Source organism: Ictalurus punctatus, chromosome 11 (genome assembly GCF_001660625.3).
Source record: "Ictalurus punctatus breed USDA103 chromosome 11, Coco_2.0, whole genome shotgun sequence".
Taxonomy (NCBI): domain Eukaryota; kingdom Metazoa; phylum Chordata; class Actinopteri; order Siluriformes; family Ictaluridae; genus Ictalurus; species Ictalurus punctatus.
The window spans coordinates 12,086,371-12,099,453 of record NC_030426.2 but is presented as its reverse complement, the minus strand read 5'-3'; the positions used below and the strand labels follow the sequence as shown (position 1 = coordinate 12,099,453).

The window sequence follows — 13,083 nt, the reverse complement described above, 5'->3', positions numbered from 1 at the left end:
GCTCTGTAGGTTGAATAAGTTATATGTTGTGTTATGATTGTCTTCAACCTAGACTATGTAACTCCTTAAAGTCAGATCATTCAGATTATACAGATTATTATTGTTATTTACTGAAGCATATCATTCAGTAACCAAAATGAATAATTTAGTATAACACTAAAACTAATAGGAAACCTGATAGACATAAGCAAATGTGTTAACAGGGGCTTTATCCCCAATGCCGTAAAGCCACAAACTGTTTCTTTTTATGTCTTGCAAAATGATGTCACTGACCAGCACAGGATTCATGCAAGGAAACTCAATTGAGTCATTAGGTTTTTGCATGTATTTATATCTCATTATCACTCCATCTATCTCTTTCTGTCACACACTTACATAATATCTTTCTTTTACTTATCCATCTTAAGCTTAGACGTGTGATCCAAGCTGCATTGCAAGGCTCAGATAAAATTTACTACGATTTTTTCAATAAAAATGCCCCATCAAGTGTCACCCAGAAGATTATAGGTTTCCTTTTGAGTCTGGTGCCTGTTAAGGTTTCTGTCTAATGTCATCTCAGGGAGTTTTTCCTTACCACTGTCACCTCTGACAGATTGTGATTTACAGTATAATATAATCTATGGATTACTACATTTAAATTAAATGATTAACATACAAACTTATGTAAATTTTCTTTAAAGCACCACTGCATGTTGTTAATATTATCTGTTTTCAATTTTCATCTGCTATTACTCATCTGTCCAGGTATAGTAATTACGCCCCATTCACCCCAGTTAGGAAGGGAGAGTGATATAGAGAAACTAAAGTATGACAGGAAAGAGTATGTAGAGTGTGACATATAAAGGAATGACTGTGTGTGTGAAAGTTTCATTAGTTGGTGTCTCTGAGCCTCCCCTCACCACCCAATCCAATCTTTATCTCAGTTAGACAGCCAGTGACAAGAGGCAGAGGCAATAAAATGAGGTGGGTTAGTGGCCTGGTGTCGCCATCTTTGAGTGGTTCACTAAATATAGTGCCTATACTATCTCACGACACCATGCTGAGTGTCTCCGGACGTTAGCCAGATTGGACCAATTCTAATCCAAAGATCCCTACAGCAGGATTTGATCTGCAAGGATAAATGTAAGTAAAATTAGTTTATACAGGGCCTGATTCACTGTTCATCATCCCTACTCATGAATATATACAAATAAACAATGTGGTATGCATCGGAGACCAATGCTTACCCCTGTGAATTAAAAAAAAAAAGAAAGAAAAAATCAAAAGGCTAGGAGCTCCTAGATATTGAAGTACCTTTCTGTTAATGACTGTCAGATATTAGGCAGTGTGGCATTATGAATAGAAAGTGTGACTGCTGGATAGATTGGAAATATCAAGGTTAATGCAGCCACAGTGGCATATGTACAGTATGTCAATGATTCAGCATAAAGCTCTACTTGTGGTTTATCAAGCTGACACCCCTTCTATTGTAAATGTGTGGCAAGGAGAGCAGGAAGAGAGGCAAACATGAATAAAGAGAATAAGGGAAGTAGCATACCCATTAAAAATGAGAGTCCAATAAAATCAGTTCATGAGAATGAAAATAGAGAAGCGCAAAGACCGTAAGGCGATGAGAAGAAATAACATAAGTGAGTTCTATTAAGAGGAAGAGACTTCAAATATACTTGAGATGCATGTATGAACGATGAAACAAACAACATGGTATAGAGCGCACAATAATATTGCTAGAACTTCAGATTAGCCCACCACAAGATCCTTAGCATCTTAGCAGTTGAGATAAACCCTGCAAACAATCAGATACAGCCCAGTGGAAAAATATGTTCAGTATGTTCATTCCATAGCTGCGCAAACAGCCATAACTTCATCTTGAGTACACAATGAGCTAAATGAGCTGTTTATTTAAGCTAACACCATGACTCCTTTACACCACAACAGCTTCACAAACACTTCCACTCGTATTTATCTCTGCACAACAGGACTTGTAGCTACCTCCAGATTGCCCAGAAGAAACTAAGTGACGCATTTACAATGGAATTAAAGTGGATCACACTCCCTACAGTTGAGATTCAAAATGCTTAAAATATACATTCACTACACAAAGCTCGAATTGTTTGGGAAGAATGGAGAGATTTTTCTTCATAAAGAAGAAAACAGAAATAAGTAGCCAGGTTGGCTGTATATAAACTTGTCTTGGTATTTTCACAGTGCCTGGCAACTGACAATGACTATGAAAATATTAATCCGCTGTTTATATAAGCCATCCTCATAAACCGCCTCCCCCTGAAAAGCTGGCAAAGGCAACAGTGCGTGCCTGAGGCCACTGCTTGTGTTAAAACCTGATAACCAGCAGGGCCCCTTCCCCATGACCTAACCAAACATCACGTATATACTCAGAGTATGCTTATATAATGCTAGACAAGCCTGTCTTTACTGCACACGATGCCATTCAGAGTCAGCATTTTAGGTCATTTATTACTTTTAACAGTAAATAATCACTGCTAATCAGGTCCTAAAGAAAAATTGCCCTCCTTTTGTTTCTACTTGATACATGTAACTATTAGCACCTGATAACAATGGAAACTAAGCAATAGCATTGATCAAATGAGTAAGAAGCAAGCTTAATTTATGCATTTAATTTAGATTTGGTATTAAGTAATATACTACCTGAAGAGTCATCAAGCAGTTTGGCACATTCCTGAACACAGTCTAGACTCTAGAGGACTGCTTTAATTAAAGTATACAGAACAGACAGAAGTATTTTTCCCTAAAACAAAAGCAGACATGTGCAAACAAAAGAATGTAAGAACAATCGACTGAATTCCTATTTTTAGTATAAAGTCTTTATTTCCCCCCAAGACTTTTCTTGGTATGGCTTCTTTGCAGATAGTGAAATGATGTGACATAAAAATGCTTCATAGAGCAATTATGTGCCAGGTGAAAGCTGAGACGGAAAAAAAAAAAAATCAACGTAACATTTTTAGGTGCACATGTGGATTATTAGTATAAGAAGAATGCTAAATCAACTATATACATGTTCGTATTTGGCAACCAGAAGCCTAAAACATTGTATGTTTTGCATGTTTGGTGTACCAAGTGAACAATTTATATATATTTATTTAAAAAAAAAAAAAAAAAAAAAAAAATTTTTTCCACAGATCACTTAAATATCTTAACATAAATACTGCAAAATGCTTTAAATTGTGACAAAGCTGTACATAAAGAACACCCCTGTTCAGAGATATTCAAAAAGACGTTTTACAATTAGTTTTAACAGTTATACAAAACTGATGTACTGTAGGTATCAGTGTCAGCTACCATACATGTTAAAATCCAATGCTTATTGCATCATGTAATGATTATCGCCATTCATCCACAATCCAAACAATGGGCACATTCAGTGCTTTTCCTGAACTTGACACCTGTCTCCAAGTCAGTTTTGCATTATGACAAAGTCACATTCATCACCATGGACAGAAACCTGATCGAAATCTTTAATTAGCACCCTTACTCTAAAATACCATATCACAAGTCTTTGGACTTAAACAAGTCTGAGGTCTGTCGACTGGGGTTTATTTTGTTTGGAAGCAGGTGGTGGCTTATTCACAGTTCACCTTATATACAAATGCTAAAATGGTCATTTACATCTAAAGAAAGATTCTAGTCTTAAGGCCTCTTCGTTATTTAAAAAAAAAAAGAAGAAAAAAAAAAAAGGGTAATCCTGGAGGGGCTTTTGAGTGTCTTTAAGCAGTAGCAGTAGATTGAAGCTCTCCATGTTGTCCTTGATTTAGTACCAACATCTTGTTGTTGTGCATGTATGGATGTCCTGTTGCATCTCCATTTCCCCACCTCTCTGATTTTGTGTTCTGCCCTGTCTATAACCTTAAATTTTGACTTTCCATTCTCTCAAATGCTTTCCCCGGTGTCCTTAAGCAGCAATACCCCAATTAAACTTTCTAAAGCCTCTCATGTTCAGTGTATGACTGTACAGTCTTCCTTAACTTTGTTTTCCACTCTATACAATGAGGCACCTTACTCTGATTGATCTTAACAATATAATGTGAGCACAAAAAAAAGAAACATTAATACAATTAAGCTTATGATAATGAATAGCATGAATAATAGTAATGACAGTAATAATGTTGAAGGAAATTTGTAAAAAAAAAAATAAAAAAAAAAAAAGCATCAGTGCTTCTGGAAGCTCTTTTAAAGCCACTGCACAGTTTCACTATCTCCGGACTCAGCTGCCGGAAGCAAATCCTGATGTGACAGTGCAATAGTTTTTAGCCTCATGTTTTTCCTCAGAGCTCACTTGGCTGGTGTGGACCTCACTGCATACGCTCGGGTTGCAGATGCTGCTGTGGTGGGTACTGGATGAAGGCAGGGGTGGCAGCAGTGGGCGTATTAGTGAGCGTCTGGTGCAGTGAAGTGGTGTTGGAGGCTTGGCCGGTGATGTGGCTGTTGGTGTAGCCATAGCTCATGAAACCTGGGGAAGAGGCATAAGGGTAGTGTTCAACTGCTGAGGTGTACTGGGCATAGGCAGCAGTGTAGTCCACATACGGAGAAGTGAGCGAGGAGGCCACTTGAGAAGGGAGCACGAGGCCGGGCTGTACAAAGGCTTGTGGGTATACATACTGCGGCACCAGCCTGCACACACAGAGATAAGAGTGAACACAAACAGACCACATGACACCATTCTTCAGACTTTGATCAAATGAGAATTAGTAGCCATTTCTCAATCCTGTTAGCAATCTCCATCTTATTAATGATAAGACCATATGCTCACATCCTTATTGTACCTCTATCAATAAGATGGGAACGCATCAGTCCTGAGAGAAGGTTAAAGCATAAACATTCAACCCAAGCCTTACATAAAAATTAAATCAGAAATAAATAGACAGGAAGGCGAAGCTTGTTCTGCAGGTTTATGGAGCATCCCATCAACAACAGGAACATGTAGATTGTAAATTCAACAGTCTTGGTAGCTGGAACAGGTTCTTAGCAAGTGAGGTGGGAGACAGATGCTTCTGGCAGCTTCTCTCAACCAACACCCACAAGTGTTTTAACAGCTGCTACTTTTCACTCATTCAGTGGGAGCTAGGAGTCCCTCTCACACACATGCATGACACACGCACTAACAATGAGATCAATGCAATGTGCCAATGTGCAGGCACCAGCAACAGCATGTTTATATGAAATGGCGCAAATGTAGCAGTATTCACAAGTGAGCTTTTAGCCCTACAAGGGTAATTAACTGTGTGGAGAAAGGACAGATTCACCTTTTCTCCCGCACAGACTGTTGTGCTATTATTAACAAGGTCTGACTCTCCCCTCGTGAGTCCCTTCCACTGGAGAAACTGTCTGTGTAAGGGGGAGGATTTCTTACACAAAAAGTCAGACACACACACACACACACACACACACACACACACACACACACACAAAATCGCATCATTCTCTCAATGTAGGGAGTTGTGGGAAGGCATGGTGAGGTGGGGGTCTCAAGATGCCGCACCTGGAAACAAAACAGAACAACCTCCCAAGGGAAATGGCAAGAAATGTCATGAGGGACACCTATTCCAACAGCAGGAACTGAAAAACATCTTGGGTCACACTCAAGACTCCTGCCATTTTCTTATTTGTATATGGCGAAATACATAACAGACATTTGCTATCATATAATATAATATAACATGTGTATATGACTCTCCCTACTAGCAACTAATTAACAAGCAAGAGGGACAGGTTGCATTTTAATCACTGTGCTCTTTTACAGAGTTTATTATCTAGTAATTACCTGAAAAAACACAATGCAAAACAAGTGAGCTGTTATTAAGTTAGACAACTTATGAGTCAAAGTGTGGAATCATTTACACACACAGTTCCTTCCAGAGTTCAGGGGATTAAAGAGGGTATAGTTATATCCCCTAAAAAAAATTAAGATTAAGAATTGAATATGTATCTTAAGAATATATTACACAAACAGATATTGTGAACCAAAAACACTACACTAAAAGTAACACATTTACATAACACAGAGATGATATACACTTTTAGAACTTGTGTGTGCATAAATGAAAGAGAGACTGTACACACCATGGTTCAACACAGGAAAGGGTGTGTGGGCGGAGGGTGTGTGTGCAAAACATCCAATAACGCCCCCTCCCCCATATACATACTCACACACACACACACACACACACACACACACACACACACACACACACACACACACACGTAAATCACTTCAGTCAGCACTGCAAACCAAAAACCATGCGAAGGTCACAAAGAATGAAAGATGTATCAGCATAAGCTTTACTGTAATACATGCGCACAGCACTTCAAACTGTCACAGCACACTACACTGCACTCTCAAGCCATGACTGGCACCTTAAGGGTGGGGTCAGGGCGAGCGGTACCCAATCTGGACCTCCACACTAGACCCAGCGTACCCAGGAGCTTGTGTGTCTTCTTCCCTCAGTAATGCACTCCATCAACTGGCCAAGTAACAGAGCATGAATGGAAGAGTTTAGGTTAGAGGAAAATGTGATTATATAATGAATTAGATCAGAGGATACAAGAAAAAAATACAGCATTTTCCCTTGCTCTCTTGGTCACTCACTCACTCTCTCTCTCTCTCTCTCTCTCTCTCTCTCTCTCTCTCTCTCTCTCTCTCTCTCTCTCACACACACACACACACACACACACCACAGCAAAACAGAGAAGTTGGCATTGTGATCCTCGACTACTGCCTACTGCACTGGCCACACAAACACTCAGCTTAGAGGCATGGACTGAATAAAGTAACAGGCAGCATTGTTTAAAGTCCAGAGAACAGGCTTAGCTGATACAGCGGTCAAGGTCACACACACACACACACACACACACACACACACACACACACACACACACACACACACACACACACCTCTTCAGTCACTAGGCAGTTGCCAGGTCACATTTGCACAGTGGTCTCTTACGCTAATTGACTGGTGGAATCATTTTACTCTTGAACTCCACACTATGAGGAAATGTTCAAACATTAATTTTTATTTTTTTATTTTTTTTGCTGAATAGCAGCCACACACTGCTGATCACTACTAAAGCCAAACAACCCTGTGAAGTAGCTTATTCTTAATTCTACATACACAATAGTTCAATACACACATGTATTAATAGAAAACAACTGACATAAAAATTTTTTACCTTACCTTCTAAAGTGTACTCAAAAATTTTTAAGACAAAGATGGCATTCACATATACCCAGTGCGTAAGCCCATACAATAACGTAGGCAGATGACCTCACACATAATATGTTGAATGTGCATCGACAGCTTGCGATATTGTGCTTCGTCTTCATAAGCATGTGTTCTTATTATAGAGGGAAAGTGTTGAACTTGTAGAGAGGGAGTGATATTTCATAGAGCTACTAGGCAGCAGCTCACACATCTAGCAGCTGAAGCTCAAGGAACTACACTGAACCCATCTCCCTCTCTTTCTGCTCATATCACCTAAACATTTCCATTCTTCTCTTTACTCAGTACACAACCCAGTGACCCTCAACCCCTCCCTTTACTCCACATCCCCCCAACTCTCACTGTGGTGTCACTTTTCAGGGCCCCAGTCTAATCACTAAGCTGACAACTTGACTGATTTCACCTGCTTAGAAAACGTCACACAATACTGTCAAGACAGCCAATGACTGTAGGACCATTTGATATCTAGAAATATACACAAAACTAAATGACTCGGAATGTGTGGCTGTATTACATACTCCTGGTAGTTTTGATTCTTACATTTTGAGAGTGAGAACACGTGTGGTAGGGGACACAAAGGTCCAAAAACACAGTTAAAGAGGGAATAAAACAGCCTCTTCTAGCCATCCTAGCAATCCATTTCTGAGCAGGAGACAAAGAGCTCCATGGGGGAAAGCGACAGGTGTGCAAGTGTGTATAAAAGGGTGGGTAGATGTGTATGAAGGGTGTAATTGAGGAAATATGAGACAGCACCTGTCATACAGGCAGAAACGCGGGTCCCCCTCCCCAACACTGCTCCACCTTGTTACCACAGCAACTAACTCACCGACAGACGGAACGTTTTCGGTCCTTCTCACACAAACATGTTAATAAGCAGGTAAAAATGTGTTCAGAACCAGTCTGTCTCCATGGCAAACCAAACAGACTATTTGAAACCCAGCAAGCCAATAAAAGTTTGTATCAGTTAAAAGGTTGCTAAGAAACACTGTTGGTGTTTTTTCTTATTAAAACGATAATTAGACAAATAAAATGGTGAAAAAGCAACACTAGCTGCTTTGTCCACAACAATGGCTTGGAACTATGGACTATAAACTCACAGGGCAGGTTTTTCTCAGATAGTAGGCCTCATAGATTAATACAAATTTATGCACCAAGCCTCAAGGGCAAAATACACCCAGACAGAACCAAAATCTCATATTATGCTTCTAGCGTGCATGTTTTGGATATACAAAGGATACATGCACACCATCAACCAAAAGACTAAAACAAAAATGGTCAGCAAAACAGGGATAATTATGTTTAAAACCATGTTAAAAATGACTACAATATAAATTCTGAAATCTATTTCTACTTGACTACTGTCAAAGACACAGAAACTGAAGCAACAAAAATCAGGAACTTGCTGTAACAGAAATGAGACTAGAAATGAGACTTCTTGCCAGACATAAGAGTAGACCAGTCATGACAAAGAACACAAGGAACTTGTTCAGTTTCCTTAGTATGTGCAGTCATTGTTAAGATCCACTGGGGTTTGTAAGACAATGTGTCTTTGCTACCATACAGAATATAACAGAATGCAACAGAAAAAACAGAATGTAACAGAACACAGGGACACAGACATCTGACTTACCCATACTGCCTTTGGATAAGTGCTGGATGAACTGGCTGCACACCAATAGATATGCCTATAAAGCACAAGAAATATTGATTGATGCCATTTCAATGCAGTATATGGTTCATTTAACATGCAATTTTTTTTTATCAGGTGAAGTTGAAAAGAGAAAACGGAACTAAAGGAAATAACTAATAAGTTCAAGGTTCCGACAGTGTGCGTATCACCCCTGCTCACCTGTCTGAAGACTGCGTGGCTTGGCTCCGAGGTAGGCCAGGTTGACATTGGCCTTACGACCATCAATGATGGGATTTGGGTCTTTACAGGCTCGTTCTGCTGCTAACCTGTCAGCCATTGTCACCTAGAGGACATAACGGAGTGCTGTAAGCATCTACAAAAACAAGATCTTTTAACGGAAACTTAAAAGCCAAAAATCTAAAATCCTGTTAGGCATTATTAGCAAACATATTTGCAACTAACTACCAGGGATGCCTTCAGTGGAGACCCAAACAACAACTTTAGCTTTAAAGCTAAGAGACTAAAAGAAACACTACACAATTACAGCAAAACAGTTCTACCTTTAATCCAGGGCCCATTGGTGGGTTAAAACTTACATTACTGACTATAATGCAGTTTCACTGTAGTACTCTAGTGAATATGTCATAGTAGTTACTAAAAGTGCTATTTTAATCGATACTTGAATAATACCCTGGGAGTGTAAAGGGTTACATTAACCACAGTTGCGGCTAATGTGCTTTGGTACAACTTAAAATCTATGCATTGTACCTGTTTACATAATTAGTTATTACAGAGAAAAAGGAAGCATTCGTAGTTTGGCAACGTACAATCCTTTTCTCATAGTTTCAAAACGGAACAGGAGCAACAAGTCGATCCTGTTAGAAGGTAAAATAAGCTTTCAGGGAAAACAGGTTTTTATGACGGGATCATCACCCAGACCACCAAATACTCTGAAGGCAGAAGCCCTCATCTCCCTGAGCCTGTCAAACCTGCACTGCCACACACTCAGCCAAGAAGAGCCGTTGGAGCAATGCAACACTACTCTTTTTGACCTCCAGCCACCATGTGCTGCATTAAGAACAGCAAAACTCTAGCAATAACAAAAGACTGCAACATAAGCGTAGTCTTCCAGGCCATTAATTGGTCATTACTCTAGTCTGCTAGAAATATTTCCATATTTGTTTGTGTGTGTCACTTACGATGAGAAGCACATGGCACACATTCTGTATGACCTTAAAATGCTCAGTGTGACCCTTACTAGCACTAATTACCTGTACGTACTCTACTGATTCTGGTACTTACACGCTCTCTCTCATTATTATATTATATACACACATACACACAATCCCCAGTTGTTTTAAATGAGTTCCACTTTTCTTTGTGTGTGTGGGGGGTGGGGTGGGGTGGGGGGGGGGGTCGAGTAGGAGGGGGCCCAGATGTTAACCTCTGCATTATACACTCTCAGAAAAATGCAGTACTAATCTTTAATGCTTTAATATAAGTTTTTCACTTGGAAACGGTGGAAATACTGTAGTGTACCATTAAACATTATTTAAGAGACATACATAGACTGTCAGTTTTTAGGTTAAAGCTTTACAAATACAATATGTGCACCTTTCTAGGTAAAGGATACATATTAAGGTACAGTTTAGTACTCTTTTTCTGAGAGTATATGGCAACATTACAGTTTTGTTTTTTAATGAAGCAAACAAAGTGAAATACAAAAGCCCATTTAAGCGACCAGGAGAAAAACTCCAGGAGAAGGAACACTGGAGGAATAAGATCTAGGCTAGTAAAAGCACGTACAGCTTCATCTTAGGCCAAAATAAACTGCCACTCTCTGACGGCCATTAAGATCCTGTAAACATTTCTAGTCGGCTGGGTGCTGCCGAGCTTCATTAATGTGGCATGAATAAGCAGTAGGAGGAGAAGGAGGAGGCTTGGAAACCATCATTTAGAAACTTCACCATATAAAGCCCTTACAGCTGCTGGCGCCCGCGCTGCCCAACTGAGGACAGCCGCACTTCTGTTTTAAGCCTGACTGACCACTTAGAAAAATGTGGCCTCGGAAACAATTCAGCAAGTACACATTCGGGAAAGGGGATGGAGGAGTGGATTAGGATTTAATCGTTAACTTTACACCCCTTGCTTTTGTTTTCTGTTGCTAACACAGAAAACAGATGCTTATCTACCCAAAACAAACCCGAATGCGTCGCGTGCGCGTTTACGCACAACATCACATACCCAAAGAAAGAAGACCCTGCTGGGGAGCTCACATATTTAGTTTAAGGTACCCTAGATTAAAGGTGCTGCGTTACAAACTACACAGCGGTACCAGAATTAGAAAGTAGTTAAGTATCAGTAACATTTGAGTCACTTACGAAGCCGTAGCCTCTTGACTTCCCCGTCTGTCTGTCCGTTATGACCACAGCCTCGTCTATCTCTCCGTATGCTTCGAAGTATTTTCTCAAAGATGCATCGTTTGTATGATAGGGTAAACCCCCGACGAAAATCTTCGTGAAAGTAGTGTCTTTTTGGATTCCCGTTGGATGCATAGCTTCGAGTGTGCTGTTCATACACGGATGTAAAAGCATTGGATACTCTCAAACTGGGTAACGGAAGCGGTTTTCCCCCACAATCAGTCTTTTAAAAAATATCCCGGCATGTAAAAAGAGTCAGGGAGTCAAAATATGAGGATTTAGTATACAAGGCGGCTCGATTGTCCAGGCTTTCAATTCTTTAGTCCTTAAACTTCCTACGCAATACAAACCATCGCAGTAGTAGTGAACGCGCTCCCTGGTACACGACCGCCAAACGCACTTAACTGCGATAAGCTACCACCCCTTTCCTTTCTTCCGGGCGCCGTTTATTTATACAGTCTCGTAAAAACCACGCCCATTGTTCATGTTAGCCAATGGGGTGAAGCCTCTTTTGTAAAAAAAAAAAAAAAAAAAACTATCAGAAAACTTTGTTCTGTGGTACAGTCTCCTCCCCCTGCGTCCACCCTCGCGTAAACTTGCACCTGCTTTTGTCCTTGCGCCAAACAAAGAAAAACGGCCACTGTAGGCTAGACAACGTGCCCTTAATCAAAAGTGTTTTTATTTCCCTGGTCGAATAAAGTATATCCGGCAGAGTTTTGAATTCAGGAAAAAAAATCCATAAACGTTCGGAAAAAATGACTTGGTTATGTCAACGGTGCTGCTGTAAAAGTGAATGTTTTTATATATATATATATATATATATATATATATATATATATATATATATATATATATATATATATATATATATATATATTCAATTCAGTTATACGCGGTAATACTTTATTTCTTTCCATAATAACAAAAGCTCAAACCTTTTATTCTTGTAAAAGATACTTTCTGCTAAAAAAAAAATAAAATAATAATAAATAAAATAAAATCCTCATAAAAGTAAGCCCAATTGTAGATTAATAGTGATTGTGTGTATGTGGAGGCTAGAACATGTTCATACTATATGCTGACAACAAATGATTCACTGGGGACTGCATTTGGAAGTCCATTTAATGCCAAAAGACCACTATGAGATTGAATTTACACACCCATTATTAAAGATTAGAGCTCACGAGAGTAAAAGTAGAGGTTTCTCTGAAACATTTGCTTTATGTATTAGAGCTAAGTACAGACTATGAGCATTTACAGGTAATGAGATCATAAAGATTTAACCCCGTTGAGCCTAACAGGTCTATGACACTGTGCCTGAATTATCTTCAGCTCTTTTAACCCAAATGCATGATCACAAAGGCCTTTCAGAACAGCATCAATCAACCAAGCCTCTAGACAACAAGGAGAACAGGCCAGGGCTTGTATCACCATTGACAACCTTTCACTCCTTGACTCATGTAACTGTGCCAGCTGTAGCTGCTGTTTAACTATGTCGTACAAATAGGTTCACGGTATTAGGAGGAGCAGTGCCATCTTACCTCACTAATAAAGTGGTGTTAAGGGTCACTTAAAGCAGGGCTCTGCAAACTCTTTGCAGTCAGGGATCCCTCTAACTGTAAAATAAATTCTACAAACCCACAAATTTGTACCGTAATAATCTGGCTATTTATTGGAACAATATTTTTTATTCCTGAACTTTCCACTTTCCACATTAGGTCCAAGCTGACATTACATATAGGCCTACTTGCTCATGTTAGAGATGTTTGGATTAGACCAA

At 39.5% G+C, this 13,083-nt stretch overlaps 1 protein-coding gene across 2 annotated transcripts; it reads right to left on the bottom strand.

Moving 5' to 3' along the window:
• Positions 1-2,814: 2,814 nt before the first annotated feature.
• On the bottom strand, positions 2,815-11,747 carry rbm38 (RNA binding motif protein 38). Of its 2 annotated transcripts, XR_008397218.1 has the most exons (5): positions 11,265-11,747; positions 9,103-9,226; positions 8,884-8,938; positions 6,388-6,494; positions 4,514-4,644 (listed from the first exon to the last, which is right to left on the bottom strand). XR_008397218.1 is itself a non-coding variant. In XM_017480038.3 (4 exons), the coding sequence occupies exons 1-4, from the start codon at positions 11,475-11,477 to the stop codon at positions 4,326-4,328; spliced, it is 711 nt and encodes a 236-aa protein (XP_017335527.1). In that variant the 5' UTR covers positions 11,478-11,746; the 3' UTR covers positions 2,815-4,325. The 2 variants fall into 2 exon arrangements, 1 of the variants encoding a protein (XP_017335527.1); XM_017480038.3 differs by lacking the exon at positions 6,388-6,494 and having other exon boundaries at positions 2,815-4,644; positions 11,265-11,746.
• Between the last annotated feature and the right edge of the window lie 1,336 nt (positions 11,748-13,083).

Bases quoted from the DNA above. Each gene is read 5' to 3' on its own strand.
- rbm38 (XM_017480038.3), bottom strand. From the start codon at position 11,477: ATGCTTTTACATCCGTGTATGAACAGCACACTCGAAGCTATGCATCCA. The intron at 9,227-11,264 runs GTAAGTGACTCA...TATGTCCTCTAG, and splicing joins AGTCAAGAGGCTACGGCTTC to GTGACAATGGCTGACAGGTT. The intron at 8,939-9,102 runs GTGAGCAGGGGT...TGTGCTTTATAG, and splicing joins GCCACGCAGTCTTCAGACAG to GCATATCTATTGGTGTGCAG.